Genomic DNA, 23,993 nt, shown 5'->3' with positions numbered 1-23,993 from the left:
AGTGCCCACTAATTAAAGAGCTCCTACTACAGCTATTCAAGCATTATGCAAAACGTCTTCTGGGATCTTCAAATTCAAGTTAACCTTGAATTTTTAATTTGGAGTGTCTTAGCTATTCCATGTATTTTTATAAATTGAGAAAATGGTGGTTGGATATGGCTCAGTGGGAGTTTTTCTTCTGTGGTTTTGCTTTGTATTGTACTTGTGCCATTCCAAAAGTGATCCACGCACTTTTAGCTGTTAAAACAAGTTAACTGCCTGGACTAACCCATAGCATTGTGTCTGTTTCATTACAAACAACTGCATTCAAGAACTGCTGTGTATTTTGAATGCAATGCAAGATTATACTATTTTCAATCCAGTGAAAAATGCCAAGTGGTGAAACCAGATAACTGCTTTTCTGGAAGACTGCACCACTGCATGAGATTAATTTCCGTATTTAAAAATAACAATATGGCTGTCTTGTACAGTGTTGCTTCATTTAGAAATAAAATATGTAGTCAAATACACAACTGACTGTATGGTGGGGTTGAGAAGTAAGGCTGTATTAAGTTTTAAGTTAATTGTTTGGTTATGCCTGCCTCAAGCATGTTGTTTTTGCAAAAACGTGTTTATATACCAATAGAATTGAAGAGGAAGAATGGGATAAATACATAATTCCTTCAAAGTCTGAATCAGAAAAGTACAAAGTGAGCCGCACCTTCAGTTTCCTGAAAAGCAGGATGTCCAGCACACGGAGCAAGAACAAGGTAAAAACTGAAGCCTGTTGTTCACATGACATGGCCAGTGAAGAATCCTCATACCATTGATGGAATGCTGGCTGAAATTTCCACTTCTGCATTTTCTGCTTTCATATAACATGATACAAGCTTACTTTGCATTTATGGCAGTTCCAACCATTTACCAATTACCAACACCAATGCATCTTTTCCACTTCTGTTTTGATTTAGTTTTTTTTTTTCTGCAGTTCAATATTGGCAAAAGTGGACAACACAATCTTTACATTTCAATTAAAAAAGACATTGGCCGGATAAAGAGAAGCTATTGTTCTGGTCTCTGTCATTTCTCATGTCTTTTTGTCATCATCACATTAATTTCAATAACCACTTATTCAGTTCAGGTCAGTGAGTATTGTGTGCAACTCCAGTTCATAGCAGGGCAAACACACAGACGCTGACACTAACATGCACACCCAGTCTAATTTGTCTGAAGCCAATTAACCTACCAGTATGTCTTTGGACTCTGAGAAGAAATCACAGTACCTGGTGGAAACCCAAGCAAATACAGGGAGAATATACAAACTCCACACAGATAATACCCCAGGTCTAGAATTGAACCTAGGGCACCAGTGCTGTAAGGCAACAATGCTAACCACTGCACCACTGTTATACCCGACTTTGTGCGATGTAAAAGTAAATTCAATGATTTGACGTTAAGGAATAATACATCTCAGATAATTAAGGAAAACAGAATATATTTACTTCAGCCTTTAACTAACATTATGAAATGTAGAATAATGCATATTCCATTCTATAGCACATACATTGTACAACATACTATATAAATTACCTTCAGAAATTCTTGACTATCCTGCCCACTCCCACTACTTCATACTGTCACCGACTAAGAGGTTTGGAAGCTTTTTATTTATTTTTTCTATTTAGAAAAAAAAGACATCTTCTTGGTTTGGGTTCCATACTGTATATAGCCATTAATGAATTAACATGTGGGGAAACTGTAGTTTTATGACTTGTTTATGTTGCTGTATTATTCAGTTGCTGGGTAAGAAAGAACTGAATGTCAAATGAATAGGGCATACAGTACAACTTGACAAACATAACTTTTAGTGAAGTATTGTCAGTTTTAGCATATTCCATGAGCTTTTTGCTGATTGACAGAACTTACATAACCATCAAATCAAAGATGATTTATTACTTCATTTAGTGGTTTTAGAGCTGTTATCTATGAACAGCATTTTGTAATCAGCAAAAAACACAATTAAAGCAACAATACAATCCATTTTCAAGCAAAAAAGAAAATGCTTGGATTTTGTAGTCACAGGTTGTTTTAAAAAGAATACCTTAGCAGCTTGTAACAGAAAACTGTTTCCCAATCTTTTTGTTCCAGGAGCAACAATCCACTTTACTTATATAATCATTAACCCTCTTCTCTTAGCTGGCAACCATGAAAACAAAAACAACACTCATGTGGTCTATAATGTTTATGCATCACATTATTATAATTGTAGGACAGACAAACCTTCCTGTTCAAATCTGAAAAGGGCTTTTGTTTCTCTACTAGTACTCTGTTTTAAAAGTCTCTATATACCAGTTTTGCCGTGTACATATTCAAATATTCATATGTTTTCATACATATTCAAATGTATTATTTTTATTGTGATTTTTCAAGGGGAAAAACAAGGATAAAGAAGGAAAGGAAAAGTTGGTCAATGGACACCAGTTTCTTGCTGGTTCTTGCTCTGGGCTGACATTGTGTTTGGTCTGTGACAAACCTGCCATCGGAAAAGAGCTCCTACAGTGTTCCAGTGAGTATTGTTTAAAATGAATCTGAGCTTTTAGTTCAAGCTAGCATATTCTCAAACTTGCATCAGAAATACACTAAACGGAAACAACGCACATGATCTGCGTGATACAATAAAAAAAAAAGTTTCTAAGCTGAGAGCATTCAGTTTGTCAAGTTTTTCAAGTATTGACTAATAAATTTTAATTGGTCCACAGCAGCTCAATTTTTAGTACAGTGTGGAAACAATTGTTTTATCCAAGTAATGAACAAAAAACAGCCTGTGGTCAATTGAAATCAGTTTCCAAAGGTTATCAGTTTAGTACTATAAATATAATATGTTTAATAAATATAATATGTTTTGCTTTTCTTTGTCAGATTGCACTATCAATGTACACAAAGGCTGTCGAGATTCTTGCACTCCATGCCTTAAGGTAATATCCGATTTTTTAGGTAGTGCATATAGAGCAGTTACTGGCAGAATAGTTTAGAAATGAAGGGAAAACTAGCCACAAAACTTTAGCACAATTAGCAGATTTGCGGAGAGTACTAACATAGGGATAGTATACAGTATGAGTTCGGAGGATTTAAGGTACTTTCTATTCACTCGGGTGATATGAGGAGTTCTTGCCTTTATGATTTAGCAGAGATGTTATTTTCTGGGTATGGCTTTGGGCATTTTTATTGGTGTGGCTAATTTCATTGCCTTAATGTAATTAAGGAAGTGTATGAGCATGTAATAAGATATTACTTAGCTCAAAAGACTAACAGCAGTTTTTTAAGAATAACAAATTCCAACATCAGTGTAAAAGCAGAAGAGTAATAATGAGAACAAACCCATTAATAAGAACACTAGCTGTAATGGTACAGCTGGGACTGAGACAGAATGGTTGTGGATATTAGCAGTATTAGTAGTATTAGCAGGTCAGCTCTTTGGCTAGAGCTGAGACAGCCTGGCCAGGAGGATGAGGCAGTCTGAACCCTCTTTATTCATGTGTCCACTGCTGCATTAGTGGTGGAGAAGAGTAGTGTTAGTGTGATGAACACTGATAGAGTTGACTAGAGCCTTTTCATTCTCCACAATTGCTCTTCAGTGGAGAAATGAACCCATAGAATTCAGGACTGCTCAAGCCCTGACCTCCTTATGGCACCAGCTCATTTCTCTGTTATGACCAACTCGCCAGTACTTCCTTCAAGTGCTCCTTACTTTGTTGCATTAATGGTTTTTATTCTTAAACTGGTAATGTAACTTGTTGTAAACATGCAAGATGTGCCAACAGGATGTTTATATCCCTGGTCTGTATCCACACTTGACTGTTTTAGTTCATTCAGTTTTGTTTGCATTACACATCCAGTTTGTTCTAGCCTTATTGTCATTGTATTCATTTAATTTGACCTTACTGAACCTGTTCAGTCTTTTTCAAATACTTATGTGTTTACCATTGATATACTGTAATAAAGTCTTTTTACGTGCATTATACAGTATACTGTAGTTCTTTTGTGTAAAATTCACAGGTGAATGAATGATACAGATTTTAAAAATAGTGAAAAATTTTATTAAAAACAATTTATTCCATCACCAGAACTCGTTTTGTGTTAATTTGCAGTATTTCTTTTCCATAGAAGCTGCAAGATAAGTATGGAGTAACAGTAAAGTCTAAGACGGCATCTCTCCCACTGAGTAAGTTTAGCACTCTTATTTACAATTACTCTTTCATCAAAAAGCCCTATTTTTCTAACATATGGTTAGGCTAACCTACCATATGAGGAGTAGCACATCCTGTATTAGGAGACAAAGGGAAAGAGAATAGTTACATTATTCTTCTGCTTTTTGAATGCTATATTCTCTCTGTAAGAAACCCTCTTTTGTGCACATCTTAGTTTATAAATACATTGGGACTGTATTGTTTTAAGATACCCCTGAGACGTCTTGTTATAATGTACATCCTCTTTATCCCTTTGGCCTGAGTTGCCTTTTCTATTTGCAGTTCTGCTTGTTGTCTAGCAATTATCAAGTTTATTGTAAGTTAAATAAAAGGGCAGGATTGTATTAAGAAACTCTCAAAGGATAATGACTACAGCACTTGATGCTTTATGGATTTCTTCAAAATTCCTTCATAATTCTGTCAGAAGGCCTTGTAAAGTTCACATCCAAAGTGTGAGCTGAATCATACAATTTTTTTCTTAGCATTGACCTCAATAAATCAGTTGGTCTTCCATATTTATTTCTATAATTCTAAAATAAAGCTTAATGCAAAGTAATTTTACATGTTTATTTCTATGTGCACTGCCACATCTATTGTGAGCTTTAAGGAATTGGTCGTTTCGCTCGTACAGCTTCATCAACAAGAGAAATCCCTCATTATTCTGGTTCACTGAACACTTCGTCTCCATCCCTACCTGTGATGATGGCCAAGGATACGAAGAGAGAACAGTCCTACCAGGCACATCCTCTGTCCAAGAGCGCATCTGCTGTTACTGAGCGGTAAGCAGGTTCCACATAGAGACCCTGAATATATTTAATCAGATTCTGCAAAGAGGGATAAACACAGGCGATTAAAATTAATAGTATAGCGCAAGGGTGAACAATTCTGGATGTTTTAAATCGTCACATTTTAAACACATGGAACAATTCACAAACCTAAACTTGTGAATTGTTCAATTCAGTATCAATCATAAAGACGTGATTTGAAGTGAAAATGCCACCATTTTAAACCTAACCCATGTAGAATTTCCAGTGCTGCACACCTGATTTAATTGAACCTATTAACTTACTACATGAATCTAATCTTACATGTGTTCCAAGTCTTTTCAAGTAGAGGCACAGGGAGATAATTTCAATCCTAAGTAACTTTTTTGAAGTGGATTACATTAATCATTTGTGATTTTTAAACTGGATTTTTCAATACTTATTAATTTAAGGATTATTCTTTTTATTCCTTTTTCAGTTGTACTTTATATACTGGACTTGTTAAGGTCAAAGAAGAGTGCTTTTTTTGTATTCTTTCCTGATTACCCCTGTTTTATGCTTTATCAGTTACTAAGCATTTGAATTATGACAATGTGAGCCACAGAGGTGATGATGAGAATCAACTCTGATATTATTCTATCCCAGGAGGCTGAGTGAGGGTATGGAGGCTGATGGAGACAGCAGTGGCTGGAGGGGCAGGTCTCAATCAGAGGAGATCCTGCAGGTGATGGGGACATCACCCTCCACGGACAGTTTTGTAATAGAAGGTGAGGAGGCATTTTCAACACTGTTTAGATGGCGGTACTGAATAGTCCAGCACAGCACGCAAAGGACATATGGGAAATATAGTACCAAGGACAGGCTGGACAAAACACAGTAAAGGAAGAGAAAAGAGAAATGTCACTATGATTTCACAGCAATAAATGACTTAAAAGAAATCCACTGGTGACATGTAATTGTTCATTTGACATATGATAAATGAATAAAAAGAGTTCACACTGCTCACATGCCGCAAAAGAACATTTTAATTTATATCTCCAATATAAGTGACTCCCAAAATGAAACAGACTTGGCAGAATGAGAAGCAGTGCAATTTCAGCTTTCACAAGCCAAACTGCTACAGTATATTAGGACTTGCTTATTCAACAGTCTTTCAGCGTGTGATTTCAGCAGTTTATTTGGTGATGTTTGGTGCTTTATCTATAAAATATGTCTGGTAACACACAGTGTGTCATATGTCTAGCTGTGTGCTTACATTCTGTACAGTAAATTATGTCTCATTATTCACAGAAAGTGATATTTCTACAGTACCTCATGTGTACTGTAGAAACTGTTGAAAATATACAATTATGAAAACAAACAAATGCCTTTTTATTATGGGAGATTCATCAGTCTGGGTGCTATATTGGCTAAAGAATTGTTGTATGACAGTATTGTTTATAGAATATACAGTAGTTAGAATATTGTGGTTATGCAGTTTGGTGTGTAAAAACAGCTTTGCCTTGTTTTTTAACCATCAGACACAGTGGATGTCCCTTTGCGCAGTGACTTCAGTGCTGATTTGCTAGACTATGAAGCAGAGTCCTGGAGTCTGTATGTAGACCCCAAGTTCTGCAGCAAACAAGAGAAGCGCATTATCAAGAGGCAGGATGTTATCTATGGTGAGTTCTTCATTGCTTTCAAAGAACTGAAATCATCTTTCTAGTTACCACAGTTCAGAATACCATTTCTTTTCACATATAACCAATATTATAATTTAAAAAATTCAATAATTAAAATGAACAAACTTTACGCTCACCAGACAGATGATCTGACATATTCTGCAGAAGCAAAGGCGTATCTGGAACATCTGTCTGTTCATAAATATAAGGAGATATATGAGAAGATACTCTCAGCTCTGAAGTCTGACCAAGTGCACTAAACCTGGCCAGCAGTCAGGAAACAGAGCTGTTTTGTCACACAGTAATGTGTGTGATGATATTGTAAACCATGCCATTGTAGACACCCCTTTTCACCTTTTAAATATATATAATATATTATATAAATATATAAAATATATTATATAAATTATTTGAGTAAATATATATATAAATTTATATATAATTACTCAAAGAATTCTCCTAAAACATTGGAATTTTTATCAAAACATTAATTTTATGATATGTAGGTGTTTCAGCTAAAACAATTGTGGAAACTTTGATTGGTTTATTATTTGCTCTATTTTTTGTCTCATCTTTTGCCCAAAAAAGTTTCAGCCTGATATGATGTACATATACTGTAAATGTGAAAGGACTACTACTGACAGGAACAGTATATCCAGCAAAGATGTTAACTCCTTAATTCTTGCTGTTCAAAAACATATCTGAGTCTAAATTACTGAGAATGAAAAAGCAGAATGGTCTGTATTTGTTCCACATGCAAATAAAGATTTCAGAATTACAGCTAAATTTAAACCAAGACTTTTATCGATCGGCCAACTTCAGTACACATTGAAAACCCAGTACTTAATATCCAGATTTCTGTTGGGTTAAAACCATGAGTCCTCTTCCAAAAGTGAAACCACTGTCTGGCAGTATGTTTAGAAATTTCCAATTTGCTGGGTAGATCCAAGTTTTGATTTAATCTGTTAAAATTACAAAAAAGTATATTTATTTTATATGTAAAAAAATACCTGGATTGATTTCTGTTTTCTTTTTTAAGTTGTACGATTTCCTTCCGGAAATAGGACGTAGGTTTTGCTGTGTGGGAAAAAAGAAACACTTTGCAAACTAAGCTGTAAAGATATTCACTGCTCCGGCCTTTTTCACAGAGCTAATGCAGACGGAGATGCATCACATCCAGACACTGACCATCATGTCTGAGATCTTCAGAAGAGGCATGAAGGAGCAGCTACAGTTGGACCATTACACTGTGGACAAGATCTTCCCCTGTCTAGACGAGCTCTTTGATATCCACAAGAGCTTCTTTAGTGCAATGAAGGAGCGACGCCAGCACGGCACAGAGGAGAACAATGACAGGAACTTCCTTATTGACAGAATAGGAGATGTCCTTGTGCAGCAAGTGAGCCCTGCTTTGATTTTGTCAAATGCTTAGATTGTAAAATAGTCGGGGTGCAGATTCCCGATAATCTTTCTATTCCTTCCTGATAAATCAGCATGCACCACCTTTTATTATTTTGTTTACATATTACATTTCTGTATATAATTAAAAACAATCAAAGTTTTTTGAATATGTATTCAGTTAAAAAAGCGATGTAGATTAAAATATAATGATGGCTCTAAAAAATGTTTAAATCGAAATTCTTTACAGTTATCAATATACTGTACTTCTAATGTTAATGCATAGTTTTTCACTGTCTGAAGAAAAATGGAAAATAGTTAGTCCCCTTTTCAATTTTGAAACTGATAGTGGGCTCCCACATACAGTACTATTAGTTTTGTTGTTTTAACTGATTCTGTGAGTTATGAAAATGTAAATTAAAACAAAGAAATATGTACTCAGAAAACAGGTAATGTAGAACCTTAGAATTAGAACCTTAAATTTTTATTCATACCTGAAATTAATTTGCAGTTTGGCAGCCCATCTATATGAAGGTATGTAGATTGAGCAAATTCATGAGATGGCTGGTGCTGTTGCTGACTTCAAAGATGGGTTGTCAGGTTGGGGTAATGACAGCTTTAGTTTTAAATCTGACTCTGCATCACATTTTAATTTTCAACAGACAACCAGATGTGCACAGACCATCATTTGGGTACCACTGCAGTAGTGTATACAGTACCTACTGTAGTAGTGCTTATTACTGTATATTGTAACAATTTCACACTAATGTTATCTCTGTTTGGTTTAGTTTTCTGATGAAAATGCAATGAAAATGAAACAGGTGTATGGGGAATTTTGCAGCCACCACACAGAAGCTGTGAACTTTTTCAAAGAGCTGCAGCAACAGAATAAGAAATTTCAAGCATTTATTAAAGTAAGTTATTTCTGCCATTTAATTGTTTTTTTTTCATATTAGGGAAACAAGCTATTTGTTAAAGTTAAGTAGCTGATCAAGAATGATAAATCCATTTAGTATGACATCAACATTTTGCTAAAGATAACTAAAATTTATCTTGACACTCCCTTCCAGAGACATGCTAAGGAAATTAGAGTATATTCATTATTTTGTGTTGTGGAAGTGCTACATTAACGTGCCATTTGTTTAACCTGTAATAATTCTCGCATATTCTCACAATTTTTTTGTTTTTCAGCAACAAAGTAATAACTCTTTGGTTCGAAGGAGAGAAATCCCAGAATGCATCCTTTTGGTGACACAGCGCATAACCAAGTACCCAGTCTTGGTGGAGCGAATTCTTCAACACTCAAAGGGTTAGTTGACCTGACTGTAGCTGTTGGTGGAATAGAGGAAACTTTACACCAGAACACATTCCAGGTTTTCCATTAAGACTCCAATAATTACAATTTGTCGTTTTGTGTGATCCAGCTGTTTTCATTCAAGATACCTGGAAAATAGGAAAAAAATGACATTTTAGAATGAAAGATGTGTTTTCTTAAAAACACTATACGTATGCAGAGTGCTGGTAAAATATTTAATGTATTAAATTTGCGATGGCACGGTGACCCTAAGTTCAATTTCTGGAATGCTCTTTGTGTGGAGTTTGCATGTTCTCCCCATGTTTGCATGGGTTCCCTCCAAGTGCTCTGGTTTCCTTACACAATCCAAAGACTTACCAGCAGGTTAATTGGCTAATTGGTTAATTGGTTAATTGACAAATTGACATTGACATTGGTGTGAATGTGTATGTGTTTATGTCTGTGTACACTGCAGTGGACTTGCGTCACGTCTAGGGTGTGTCCCGCCTTGTGCCTATTGCTTGCTGGGATAGACTCTGGCAACTCTGTTATCCTGTATGGGATAAAGCAGTTATTGAAAGTTAAGGTAATGATTTGGAGTTCTAATATACTATTATGTTAATGTTTGGCTTGATTGGTGACAGAGGGCACAGAGGAACACGCAGACCTGATTCGTGCACTATCATTGATCCGGGAGGTGATCGCTGCCGTGGACCTGAAGGTCAGCGAGTACGAGAAGGAGCAGAAGTTAGTGGAGATCCTGAACCGGATTGAGAATAAGACCTTTGCCAAGCTGAAGAATGGGCACACCTTCCGCAAGCAGGACCTAATGAGCCAAGGCAGGACCCTGCAGCACGATGGCCTAGTGTACTGGAAGACAGCCACAGGGAGGCTGAAAGGTGAAGTAGTTGTTCTGTTTTTCTGAGGCTGGTTTTGGCTGTTCACTTCACACCTTGCAAGGCAGTTACTCACAGCCAAACTCCTACAGTATGACATGATTTTTTAAAGGAAATAGTCTGGTCCTAACACAAACTGTTTTCACCACATGTTATCTCAGAATGGTAAACAATATAATCAGACCAAATAAGGCCAAAACCACCCTGCAAATTCAGTTTTGTTTTTTCTTATTTGTGGGAGAAGATTTAGGTGTGTAAAAGCCTGGACTCTGAATTCAAACAAAACTTTTACTCCACAGCCATAACACTCATAAACGCCACCTCTTAAATCTTCCTACCCCCACATATACCCCTCTGTTTTGCACTGAACTGAAAATACTGCCACTGCTGAATTTTGCACACAGCTGCTATCTAAATGCTGGTTAAATTATTGCTGCTACCCTGTTCCTGTCTCCAAGAACTGTGATGTCATTTGTTATGTCATTTTCTATCTTAAAGTTATGTCATCTTTTATGTCATCTGTTAATTCATTTGTCATGTGAGGAAAACGCGCAAGTAAGCATTTCATTGTACTCAGGTACATATAACTATATACTTGAACTTGAATTTAGCATAGCTGAAACTAAACTAAAAACAGACATGCTTAATATACACTAGTATATGCACTAGTATATAGTTTCATGAAAGAATGCAGTAAACAAGTGGAATTCAAAACACTTCACAAGATGTCCCTTATTTTTCTCAGGAATTTTCCAATGTGTTATACTTGGGTATCAGATGTCATGTTACATGTTATCATGTGTTACATGACCCTTTGAGACTCTTCAGTTTTTCTAACCTCAGGCCTAATGCTTATGAATTGCTTTCTTGTTGTCTTGTCTTTGTCCTTGCAGATATCATGGCACTGCTTCTTACTGATGTTCTCATATTTCTTCAGGAAAAAGACCAAAAATATATCTTCGCAACTGTGGTATGTCTGAAAGTTCACTATACTGATACAGATTAGAAAAATAAGATGTCCTAGCAGATAAATATCATCAATAGGATGATTATAAACAACATTACCAATAATAAAGACAATTTAAATTTCATTTTACCTATAGATTCTTGTTTCCTTAACAAATGAAACCTTTGAATTCTCCATTAAATATTAAAACTCCTGCATTTTTATGGTATTGTCACAATTTCACAATAGGATCAGAAGCCTCCAGTGATCTCTCTGCAGAAACTGATTGTAAGAGAGGTGGCCAATGAGGAGAGAGGGATGTTTCTTATCAGTGCATCCTCAGCGGGTCCTGAGATGTATGAAATCCACACAGCATCCAAGGAAGAGCGTAACAACTGGATGAGACTGATCCGAGAGGCAGTGGAAAGGTGAAGAAGGCTTTTTCTTCAAGATTTGCAATAAGGAGTATAACTTCATCACATTAAAAGAACACTTAATTGGGTAGCATTGTGATTTGTTTTGTTTTCCAAGAAAGAGTGGGTTACTTCATATTACAAAGTACGAATTACATTATTACAGTTCTTCCTTCGGGTGCTCTGGTTTGTTTAAATACCAAATACTGTTTAGTTGGTGTCTCGACATTGTTCCTGTGTGCTTGTGTTTGTGTGTGTTCTGCGATGCACTGATATCAACTCGCTGCTTCCAGGATAGAGACTCGAGGTTGACAAAACCCTTACAAGGAAATTAACACCTTTCTCACAATGGCAGGAAAATCCATATCAAATAAAAAATGGCAATGTAATATTACCCCGAAAATATTAGATGTTTTCCATGATATTTTTGAGAAGGGCTTGTCCTGCTTCATAGATCTATAATCTGTTAAAACAGTGCTGGTACCCATGTTCCCCCATAGCTGTCCTGAAGAGGAGGAAGAGCGCACTAGCGAAACTGAGGAGGACAGGCGAGCTGCTGAAGCCAGAGCTCAGAAGATTCAAAAATTTCAGGGTAAGAAGGAGAATTAGGTTGATATGCTTCAACATCACCTTTTTCCTTTTCGGTATATCACCTGATGTTGAATTATTAGAGCCAATCGAGAACAGGATAATCTAACATGCTGACGGTCCAAAAGTATTTTTAAAGAAATAACTTCACAGGGGAACACCTAATCTTCTGTCAGCAGTCTCACCACTTACCTGTACCAGAATCATGTATATTGTAAACTGTTTGAAATTGTCCACAGAATAATAGATCAAACAATTGTTAAATGTTTTTTTATTCATCTCAAACTTGTGCTTATGTGACCAAATGCTGAAGTGTGCAATGGAGCAAGAGCTCTGAAACCATTCATAAAAACCCATTGAAATCCAACAGCAGAAGCATTACTTGCATTGACGGATGTAGATGTGCCTCAAGAAATATTATGCCTTCTTCACAGAAACTCTGATTAACCAGGACCAGCAGATCTGTAACAGTCTAGAGGAGAAGCTCAGGATCTATGCCGAGCTGACGGGAATGAGTGTCAATGAGGAGTCTGCTCCTGATCCTCATCTTCTGATCCGGCCAGACCCAGAGGAGGTACCCCAAGCAGCAGTCCTCCTGGCAGCTGCGCTCAGAGAAGGTGAGGCTAGCTAGACCCACTGTTGTCTTCTGTTTGTCTTTCTCATTATAGAGCTGACCTTCAAAAAATGGTATTTAGATCTGTGTACCGCTTCATCATAATTTCTTTGATGTTGCTGGTCTGTCTACTCTTTCCTCATGTAATCTAATTTAGATTTTTTTTGCCCATGATGAATACATTCTTACTATTAATCCACCCATTTAGTTTTTTTTCTAGTAATATCAGTACTAATTCCATGTGCTTTAAACTGGAAGGAATATTTGTGTATTGAAGTGTAACACTGACAAAATCCATAATCTACATACAGCATAAATACAGTAGCATTTATTGAATTAATGTATGAATCTCTTTCTTTAGCTGAAAAACTAACTGCTGCACTGACATCTCAGTCATGGTCCTCTGACAGCCAATCACAGGAGAGTGTTGCAGAACCCAGCTCGCCAGGGAAACTAAAAGACTTTGGAAGTTTTAGTAGCATTCCAGAGTCTCCAACTGAATGTAAGTACAAGTACTGTATTTCTTATCAGCCCCTTGAGGTACAGCGGCTTCCAAATTCATTAATACCCTTGAAGAACTGTAATTACAGTAAAAGCTGATTTAGCATGAAAATTTGCTTGATGTTTTTGATGACTATATCAATAAAGTATAATTATTATTTACGAAAAAAATCAAAAACTAAAGACTATAATAATTTATGTAATATAATTTTCAGTTTTGTGTGTTTAAATATTGAAAGTATTTCTAAATGCATGATACTCAGCTTTATTTATGTCCCAGCAATCCTTATATTGTGATGTCTCCTTTGATGGATAAGCTTGAAGAAGTACTTTCTGTACCATTAATATGCTCTTAAACTACTCGTTAGGAGGATATTTCACCATTACTCCATGCACACTCTCTCCAAATCCTTCAGGTTGCACGGCCTGTCCACATGAGCTGTTTTCTTCAGATAATGAACCAATCAACAGATTGGTTAATTAACCAATTAAAACGTATCTTTTATGTTCTGTTGACTTTTTTTCACTCGATTTTGATGCCTGCTTTTTAAATGTAGTCTATTATAAAATACATTTACCAAGCATGAGCCTAACAGCAGAAGGCTTTCCGTTTTGGCTAAAATGTCCCGGTAAACACTATAATCTTATCTATTCCTCAATTTGACCTTGGACACCAGGACCAGAGGATACAAAACTACTTTAAAGTAGAACAGATCCATTTCAATTCTTTAAAGATGGGATGGCATTCATTTTCAACATGAGCTTCACTTTTCAATACTAATCATACACCTGACAACTCATGCTTATTTTATTTTTCAGAGAAACGTTACCTATTCTACATTCACAGTTAATTTACTTTTAGTTTCCAGATTCAGTCCCATGTCCTTGTTTCATTACTGAGTGTGATGTAGTTCCTCATCATCACTATCTTTACCCCTTAATATTTTATATAAATCAAATCCCCTCTCATCTCCTTTGTCCTAGACTGGAGAGATGTGACCTGTCTATACAGTATATGACAACCCCTGCTGTATATTTCCTGAAAAATCATTATCTTGATCTTGTTTGACCTCTTTCACAGACTTGACTTTTTGTGGATGCTGCAAAAACTGTATATAATACATTATCTAGGGTTTTAGTAGAGCATTTTTAATTTTAAAATTCAGCACTTTTGCTGGATATCCATCTGCTTCCCCACATTTTGTTGATGATCAACACAGAGCATTCTACACAAAGAAATCCTTCCATACATGCTATTGCTTTCTGCATCTCAAAATTACCCTGTGATAATCAGAAGATATAGAATATATTTTTTTATTACTACTGTACCTGTGTAAATGTTAAATTTCATTTGTAAAGTGTCTGCCCAATCCATGGGTTTAAGTTATTTGGTAATTCTCTTGCTCCTGTTTTTGTTTTTCCATTCTTCCTATTTTTGTATCCACTAGTTTGCTGACTATATTAGGATCCAAACCATTTATATAGAACAGGAAGAGCAACAGGCCTAAAATAGATCCCTGTGGGACATCGGTGCTTATTGTCCAATTTGAGATTAGTTGCTGATTGTTGTGCAACTAGTTCTTGTTCCATGTCCAAACTGTACTTTACCTTGTATTTACTGTATATGGCTTAAGTGTAGCTTCAAGTCATTGAAGAAGGTACTTGGTGAGTTTTTAAAGATTCATAATTGTTGCTTTAGGTGAGATTTAGCCTTCCAAACCACTTTTCGGATGTTCTGATGATACATTTGGGTGTCTTCCTACATCCTCTTCCTGGTGGGATAGCAACTATCACTTTATTTGTGTTGTTGAAGGACACCACATTTGAAACTATGACATCTTGTGGATTTTTTCTAGACTACACTAGAGTAATTCCATACAGGGGAGAGCTGCTCCTTTTACAAAGTTGGACAGAAACTTTCACTAGAGGCCTCTAATTTTTTACAGAGCCAGATTTCGTACAATCAGTGCCCACTGAGACGTGGCTGACTCAGAAACTCAATTCCTCTCCCCAGTGTGTTATAAGTATGAGTGGTTCAGCTGACTCCGAGTGGAAAAGAAAGATTTAAATAGTCAACCACAGCAGATTGTTCCCCAAGGACCTCACATCTTTCACTAGACAAGTCTAGCTTCCTTTAGAATAAAGATTTTCTCCAGAGAGATGCTAAATCTGTGATCTCTGCAATGTCTTTCATCTGTTAAAATTATTATGTGCCGCATTTCTTCTGACATAATGATCTTTATCCCTTAAAGAGCCCAATTTCTCAGGTTTTACAGATGCCATCTACTGTATCTGTCTTGAAATATTGTGTTATCGTAAATTAATAGTTTTTCTCAAGTAACTGAGTGTTCAACTAAACTAATATCCAGATGAACGTGAAGCTATATTGGACCAACACTGCACCGATCTAAAACATACAGTTAGCTCTGTTGCATGATGCAGTCAGAAGTATTTTGTTAAAATCAAGTGATTAATATTATGCCTTTCAATATCACATTTACTTCATTACTGTACCTTTTGGAAATGCCATCTACTGTATGTTGATATTGATTTGTTCTTTTTCTGCTTTGTCTTCAGCAGATAACCCGAACACTCAAAGTTCGAGCTCTGTGTCTCTGACTTCAGACTCTGAAATGAGAGAAGGAGAGTGGTCTGGGGACATTTATCAATCCCCGACTGAAGTCAGAAGAGGGGATGCCACCAATATTAACCTAAAGGTATACACCATATTTAATAACCAGACTTTTGTATAAATGTTAAAGATGCCACCTTTAATAATCAAAACAGAATGGTGCTGAGGTTTTTAGTTTAATTGCCATATTTTCTTCTTAATATACTATAGTAATTTAGTCCCATCAGTTTTAGCTTGGTTTATTAAGTGAATAAGGTATCTAATCACAGTTACTGTATAATGTTTCTCATCCAGTGTACTTTTTATGCTTTTTGTTTTAGGTTGGGTTGCTGTATTAAATTAAACTTCCTGCTTTTACGTTTGTCTTTGCATGGGTATTTTGCTCTTTGAGACTTTGTTTATAATGGGGATCCCATTATTTTTCTTTCAGATATTTTGTGGTATGGGCTCCTAAGTGTAAGATTAATACTCTCATATTTTTTGAACTATGGTAAATATCACTATATTGTACATTCATGGAAGTGAGATGATAGTGAATACTGATTAGCTATAAAACCAGGACAAAATAATCAGAAACTGTTTTCTTTTTATGTAGTTCTTATTTTAGGACCTCTACAGCCACAGTAAATGGATTTACTTGAGATGTAGATGTATGTGGCCTTCAATCATACATAGTTTATTACAATTTAAAATTGGTTAAATTGGAGAGGAAATCTACAAAAGTCTGGCCAATATCGAGCATACAGTAATTATGTTAGAGATAAACTACAGCTCCATTTTACACAAACAGGTTTCTGAGAAAGAAAGCAGAACACAAACGGCCAAGCTATTTGCTTTTAGACCCACACCGTAGCTTGAAAATGAACATTGATATAAATCAGGGGAGATAATTTGCTTTTCATGATAGTTTATCTCATTTATAGTTAACATTTGGTGAGGATGTGTTTGGGACCTTCTTCTGCAGCTGTAGTATAGAAATATTTGTTTGGAAACCTTAATTTATTTTCTTTTTTGACTTACAACACACCATGTAAAATGTTATATACAGAGTGTTAGAAAATATAATGTTTTCTTTGTGTTGATATGATACCATTTAAATGTACTAATTACACAATTTCCAAAGAACAGCTGGAGGTCAGTGTAGACATCATTGTAGTATACAAAAAGTCTTATTTAACATTTGCAGAAGAACAGAACATTTACGTTTGCATTTCATAACAGTGTTTTATAAACATATCTGCAAGTTAAATAATTCACAGTGAAGAATATTTTCATATTTGGTGAAAAGTGAATTATACTTTCAGCTGACCTTTTTTACAGTAATGCCTTACAAAACACCTGTTTTTTAGACTGAAGAACAAATGGAATAAGCTCTGAAGTAACTTATACAGCTTCATATCAGGTGTAACCCATCAGTATATCCTGATTTTGAAGAGCATAAAGAGAATATTGTTTAATTTGAAAACCCCTTTCTGGTAAAGGAAAGTGACAACATATTTTTAGAGTTTGTATTTCTCATATATTTATTGTAGACATTTATAGTATATTATTCAGGGTTTTTAGGATGTTTTTAGGGTTATGTAGTGTATCCATAACGTACGAAGAGACCTTTTAAATGCAACAAATGCTAATGGTTCCACAATACGTGTTTGTTTAATTTTGCTGAATTTCAGTAGAAATCAAATGTAAATATGTAAATATATATTTATTAAATATATATCCAATAAAGAAGCAATGGAACTGCTATTTGAATGTCAGAATCAAGATCTCTTTGCGGTCATTATGGTCTATGAGTGATTTATCTGTTAAATGTACATTCAGATTTAGAAGCAGCCAACTGTTTCAAGTGATGGAGGCCAAAGAGCAGCTATACATTAATAAACCACAAGGTGGCAGCCTGCACACACAAAACACATGTTAGACATGCTAGAAAAGTTTGATTAAGCACCAAAAATCACTGCTGAGTAATTATGTACTAATACTGACAAAAGAATAACTATATTTCTCAAATATACTATATTTACATTATTTTTTACATAATATTTAGTAATAAATTATATTACTTTATATTATATTTTATTTTAACACTGTTTTAGTAGTATTTTTCACCATGTAATTTTTATTTATTAATTGTAAGACTGTGGAAGACAAGACATATTCCCTGTACTTATTTATTGTACTTTCAATGCCTCTCAGTGAATTAAAAGTGAAGAACACTTTTTTTGAATGTATCCAACCACAAACATGCACAAGAATACATCCAATGCTGTATGTAATATGATGTTCTTGAATACATATTTTGTTTTCCAGGTGGTGCAGAGTGTTCAGAGCTTGACACAGTTACTTTACAGCCTACAGGTGAGAACATTCACTAACTGTGATGTTAATCTCTAGGAGAATACTGTTTTATCTATGAGTTGTTCTGTGAAATAATATCTGTCTACTAAGAAAATTATTTTTTGTCCTAATGGTTTTTCTTGGGTATTCTGAGCTCTTCATTTATTAATCCTCTGAATGTAATAAAAAATCTGCAATCACAAACATTAGTAGGTATCCTTCACTACTTGTTTCATCAGGTTCAGGTACTGTTTAATATAATTTATTGAATTACTTTTGAGAAACTGCAATGCCTCATTCAGTATTGTGTTCAGTATTGTTGCTTTAATGCATTTTTTTCCACTGAGCAAGAAGGGGTGTATTCTCAGGAAATGTCAAGGCTCATTCGCAATCAGGATAAGCTGTTGAAGAGACTATTGACCCTCCTGGAGTATATTAAGTTCAGAAATGTGTTACTTGAATAAACCTTAATGAGAGCTGTATAGTTGTGATCTTTATTCACATTTCAAAATAGACTCTCTCACAGCATTTATTAGTATAAATGGATTTCTACAGATTTGGGAAGAAAAGCTTGTAAATCCATATTATTATTATTAAGCTGCTAACAATGCATTCAATTAAGTGATTTAAAAAGATTGTGTGTACAGTATGTTTAAAATCCAAGTGCATATTACATGTGGGAGTATTACATTTATGTAGAGATCTAAATTACAGTTACTACTCCAGAATGAAGGTGTTCTCAACAAAGTAATAAGGTATGACTCACCGCACTGGTAATGCAAGGTTGGTGAGTTGGAACTGACAGATCAAACCCCATGTGAGTTGTGTAGAATGCTCTATATATAGAGATGCATAATGCACACTGTTGTAGTGTCTTTTCTAGATGTTGCATTATGCTACTCTTCACACAACATTTAGCCTTCTTTGTGCACAAACAGTTCTGTGGAGATCTACAGAAATGTAACTATTTTGTGTTAAGGTAACTTATTTCTGATAGATCTGTGTTTTTTTTACTAGAAATAGAGCTTTTTAGCTTCAACTATTTGTAGAGGGAAGCAATGTTAATGTTAAGGATAACCTGTCAGTTAGATTTGAATAGTAAATATGATCAATTAATTGCTGAAACACTTCATATCGCTTGCTTATGTATAGTTTCTTATTTTTATTGTTTGGTAAATGGAAAGTTTGGTTTACTCACGTCCAAACTTAGTTGCATTAATAACAAAGTGGAAATGATAGTAGAAAACACTAGTGGAGGTTTTGAGTAAATTGTTGATGTTTATAACATCCATACTGTGTATTGTAACTGCCAACTGTGTCTAAGACATCTGTGCCTGTTGCATAGTAATGTGTATGTTTATTAAATTAGACAGAAATTTACAGTGCATTTAAGTCATGACTGTGTTGTGTGGTGTACATCTTTGTTTTAGGCTGCAGTGACCATTCAGGACAGCTGCTATGAAGTCCAGAAGCTAATCCTACAGGAAAACGAGCGCTTGCCCCGTCTTCCCAGTTCCCGTGGCAACCTGCTGCAAGAACAGGAGAAGCAGCGCAACCTGGAAAAGCAACGGGAGGAGCTGGCCGGGGCGCAGCGACTGCAGAACCAGCTCAGACAGGAGCAGCAGCGCTGGGAGCGCGAGTGTGAGCTCCGCCAGCGCCAGCAGGGGGAGAAGGAGAGCCAGCTGGAGCACCGCGAGCGAGACTGCCACCTGCAGGCTGAGCAGCTCCAGCACGACCGGGAGGAGCTGGAGGCCCAGCTCCGCGAGTACCAGCACAGCCTGGAGCGGCTACGGGAGGGCCAGCAGCTGGTGGAGAAAGAGAGGGAGAAGCTGGAGACCCAGCAGAGACTCCTGCAGGGCTGGAGGCACAACCGCCAGAGAAGCCTGCCAGTCATGATGATCCCACTGGACAGCAACCAGGTGCTTGTGGGATTGTAGCTATCCATCCATCTGTCACTAACATGACCCTCACCCTCAGCCTGCTTATAGTGCCTGGCAATATCTCCTGTTTCTTTTCTATTAATTGATTAGCCTTTCTTTTTTGTGTGTTTACCAATAGTAGATATCTACCAGTTTATCTAGTAATTGTCCAATAGTATGAAATCCCAGATAACTATTGCTTACTGGCAAGAAACCAAATAAAAGTGTAAAATGGGAAACAGATGGAAAATGTTTACATTTCTAACATATCAGAAACTTGCCATGACAATTAAAACTTATGTGCTATTGAAGCAAATTGTTCACTCAGTTAATAGATGATATTGTCAAAATGTTGGAACTAACATATTTGCTTGACTTGTTTTCTTCAGTTGGCAAAATATGTAAGTTTATCTCAGAGGTCAGCTGTGTTAAATCACCTCTTTTAATTTAATGGAATTAAAATATCAAAGGAATTCTGGGTATACTCATATCAGCGTGGTTTCTACTAGAAAAGAGGATTTTCCCCCTAGGACATTTATTCCAGTATAACAGTGTTTTTCCTGAAGTGCGTGGTAGTTAGTATGTCTTCATAAATCATTGTTCTGCTTCCTTCATTATGCCATATGGAAAGGTTTTAAAAAAGCTAAAATACTGTAGCCCCAAGTATGTATTGCTTATCATTTAATTACAAGCTTAAGCTTGACTTTGACTGAGATACAACTCTTTATAGGGTTATATTTATGTCTGACTGTTTAACAGTTCTGTTATACTGTACTGTAAAGTTGGGCAAAGGACCAGTTTACCTCAGTGCCTCTTTACCTCAGTACCACACACATTCATACAGGCTGAAAAGTAAGAAAAAATACATAAGGTGTAGAGACAGTGAAATATGATATTTAAATATTCTGATAATTAAAAAATAAGAGATAGATACAACAATTTGTAATAAGGCTTTCAAATCCCCATAGCTGGTAAAAGATGTGTGGTAGTCTGGAGTCAATTGATTTTAACATCTTGATTGAAATCAATCACAAATTCACTGCAAATGCATTTTGCAACAGACCACGTGTCAGTATTTCATTTTTTCTTACCTTTTGCTGAAGCACTCCCTTTACAGTGCTTCTCAGTGAATAGCTTAATTAAACTTTTGATGCGTGCAGGATAATATGAGTGTAATTTTAAAATCAGCAGTCTTAATGCCAAGCAATCAACCTTCTAATAAAGAAGTTAATGACTGATGATAATTAAGTTTTCTGAAAGAAATGCTGACAAAATAATTACAGCGACATTGGTAGTAGAGTAAAATCAATTCACCAATAGCCCAGAAAAGCAGATTTAATTATGTCATGCGAATTTATTCACCTTTGCATTTAAGGGACTGTGTCTTCATTTTCCCAAAGTCAACAAAAGAAAATGACCGTAAATATTATTCATACCACTCACAAAAGGAGCAATAACAGACAGAGGATCTGATCAAAACTAAGAGTTATAGTTCTTGGTGCTGACTCATTTTGTTGCTATTCATGTTGAAGAGCTGATGCAGGTTAAGAAATAGAATTGTTTTTTCTGCAAAAATTAGAGCTGTACAGGCATTTTTCATTTCCTGTTTACAACCTAAACATTCCATTTCATGCTTAGGCATTTTTTTATCTTCAGGTGCTTTCACAAAAGTATCTTAGGTGAACGCCCAAAATGCCTATGGTATTTCTATTCAGGTTTCAGATCAAAAACATGGATTCTGACGTCTGTATGTAGTGAGAGTGTTGACATGGGTGTCAATATTGGTCATCTAAATATATTATTAGTAGTATTTATTAAATTAGTTGATACTTTTTTCCAAGATGATTTACAGGGGGTTAAAGAGAATTTCATTATTATATTATACACTGGGGAGTAATTTAATCAATGGTTCTTGATCCCATTCCTGGAGTATCCCTGTTTCAGTCGGTTTATGTTCCAAATGGGCCCTTAAGTATCAGTGCAGTCTGAAATTGCAAGCAACAGAAGGCATGCAGATGTAAACAACAGTGAAATCCTAGTATTCTTGAGTACCTAGTTCAACCAGAGGTGAGCGAAGGATGGCGGTACTGTAGATAAAACACATGAAGGCTGGTCACCCAGCAAATGTGGTGTGGAGGAGCCAAGAGACGATATAAAGAGAGACAAATGATTGTAGGTAGGAAAGGACAGAGCAAAGGAAAAGTCAGGCCAAAGATCTTGAACTGAACTCAAGTTGGAATGGAAAGGCGAAGAGTGAGAGTGTGGACTGGAGCAATAACATGATGTACATAGAAAATACTTTCTGTTTTAATCTGGGTCTGGGTCTTTGAAAATGAAAATAAAGTTTACAGCAATAGCAAAGAAAAGAGTACATCAAGGGAAAGAGATGTTAGAAGAGTGTGTTCTCCTCCAGTGCTGTCTCTCATGAGTTCTTCAACAGGTCTCTTTTACTCTCATTGAGCGATCTTGGTTGAAATCCAGTCTCATAATGCAGGTTGTCCAGAACAAAAGTAAGACAGTGAAAGATTATGAAGAAGAAGCTGCATTTCCAAAGGAAAATAATTATAATGGAAGGACTAACGTGTTAAGACAAATACATGAATGTGCTTATTATGCTCTCATTTTAAAAGAAAAAAAAGATAGAAAAAGATATTGGTCATAGAGGTAATAATCTGTATTTGTAGTTCTTTTACACTTTTACCATGACTGTGTCAGCAACAGGGTGTGGAAAACAGCTGTTAAACTGCTGTCAAGTGACTGAGAAGCTTAAAATTGGTCTCTCTTTGTTGCCAGGGTACAAGTCACAGCCGCTCGGAAAGTTTTGATGGAGATGGCTCTGTGTTTGTCAACGAGGCAGCCTTGCAGATGTCTCTGAACAACCACCACCGGACAAGCTCTCTGGTGTACACGAATAATCCCAGTGCACACAACAATCTGAACTCAGTGATTGCAAGGACAAATGACAAACAGAGCAACCAGGGAACTGACTTTTCGTACAATCCATTGGGCTCCAGTCAAAGCAGAAGAACGACAACCGCACGACAACAAATTCCATTGTATACTGGGAGCAGCACTGGAGGACACGGCGACAGAGCAAATAACGGTAAGATACAATAATAATTGATTTTAAAAGCTACAAAATACAGTTATGATTGCTTCTACAATGTTAGCTACTTGGGATGAGCAAGAGATTTCTCTTTGTAATAGTTGTCCTTAAATGTTTTGCACAATATTTAACATTTTCTCTTAAAGTTGCATTTGGAGAGAGGTTTTTTTTATAAAACAGAGACAATGATATAAATGTAATATAGTGGATATAAAAACATCAATTTCAATTGGTCTGGGGTTATCACATCTACGGTTTATAGGCTGAACTTTTTTTTTTTAATCCACAGCATAGAAAATGCTTTCATTGGAAAATATCACTCTTCATCATCCTTTTTTATGTGAAAAGTATGTGCTATTACAAGGTCAGATGAACATGTTCATACATATTCAGAAGAAAAAAGCACACCTGTGGGTTGAAAACAATTCACCTTTTGCTTGTTCTATCAAAGTCTGACAGCTGAAAGCCAGTTTAAGGAAAGTTTCAGATATAAAAGTTAATGCCCCAAAATTAACTAATCCCACCTTATTTTTACTTCTGGAACCTAAACTTTAGTAAGCCTGACATTTATACTCTTACAGTGTATAAACTGTATAAACGTTTGATATAACAGGATGTCTAAGCTTCCTTCATTGCTCTCTCATGACAAATGGCACTTGTCTGACTTGGCCGAAACTTTTCATGACTATAAAATTGTAA

At 35.9% G+C, this 23,993-nt stretch overlaps 1 protein-coding gene across 4 annotated transcripts in view; it reads left to right on the top strand.

Annotated features, from left to right (window-relative positions):
* arhgef28a (Rho guanine nucleotide exchange factor 28a) overlaps positions 1-23,993 on the top strand; it is a 122,571-nt gene that overhangs the window by 85,058 nt on the left and 13,520 nt on the right. For all 4 annotated transcript variants that reach the window (XM_088910990.1, XM_088910989.1, XM_088910988.1 and 1 more), the window contains 20 exons: positions 626-749; positions 2,410-2,545; positions 2,899-2,954; positions 4,144-4,201; positions 4,858-5,005; positions 5,636-5,757; positions 6,511-6,651; positions 7,800-8,050; positions 8,838-8,963; positions 9,241-9,358; positions 9,988-10,242; positions 11,133-11,209; positions 11,435-11,613; positions 12,099-12,190; positions 12,621-12,803; positions 13,161-13,301; positions 15,878-16,017; positions 18,243-18,290; positions 19,700-20,188; positions 22,982-23,291. In XM_088910990.1, the coding sequence (XP_088767116.1) occupies positions 626-749; positions 2,410-2,545; positions 2,899-2,954; positions 4,144-4,201; positions 4,858-5,005; positions 5,636-5,757; positions 6,511-6,651; positions 7,800-8,050; positions 8,838-8,963; positions 9,241-9,358; positions 9,988-10,242; positions 11,133-11,209; positions 11,435-11,613; positions 12,099-12,190; positions 12,621-12,803; positions 13,161-13,301; positions 15,878-16,017; positions 18,243-18,290; positions 19,700-20,188; positions 22,982-23,291 (3,194 nt within the window). The remainder of the gene's footprint in view (positions 1-625; positions 750-2,409; positions 2,546-2,898; positions 2,955-4,143; positions 4,202-4,857; positions 5,006-5,635; positions 5,758-6,510; positions 6,652-7,799; positions 8,051-8,837; positions 8,964-9,240; positions 9,359-9,987; positions 10,243-11,132; positions 11,210-11,434; positions 11,614-12,098; positions 12,191-12,620; positions 12,804-13,160; positions 13,302-15,877; positions 16,018-18,242; positions 18,291-19,699; positions 20,189-22,981; positions 23,292-23,993) is intronic.

This window comes from Atractosteus spatula, chromosome 3 (genome assembly GCF_055471065.1).
Source record: "Atractosteus spatula isolate fAtrSpa1 chromosome 3, fAtrSpa1.hap1, whole genome shotgun sequence".
NCBI lineage: Eukaryota > Metazoa > Chordata > Actinopteri > Semionotiformes > Lepisosteidae > Atractosteus > Atractosteus spatula.
Note: the sequence above shows the minus strand (reverse complement) of the source record. Positions and strands in the feature narration are given on the sequence as shown.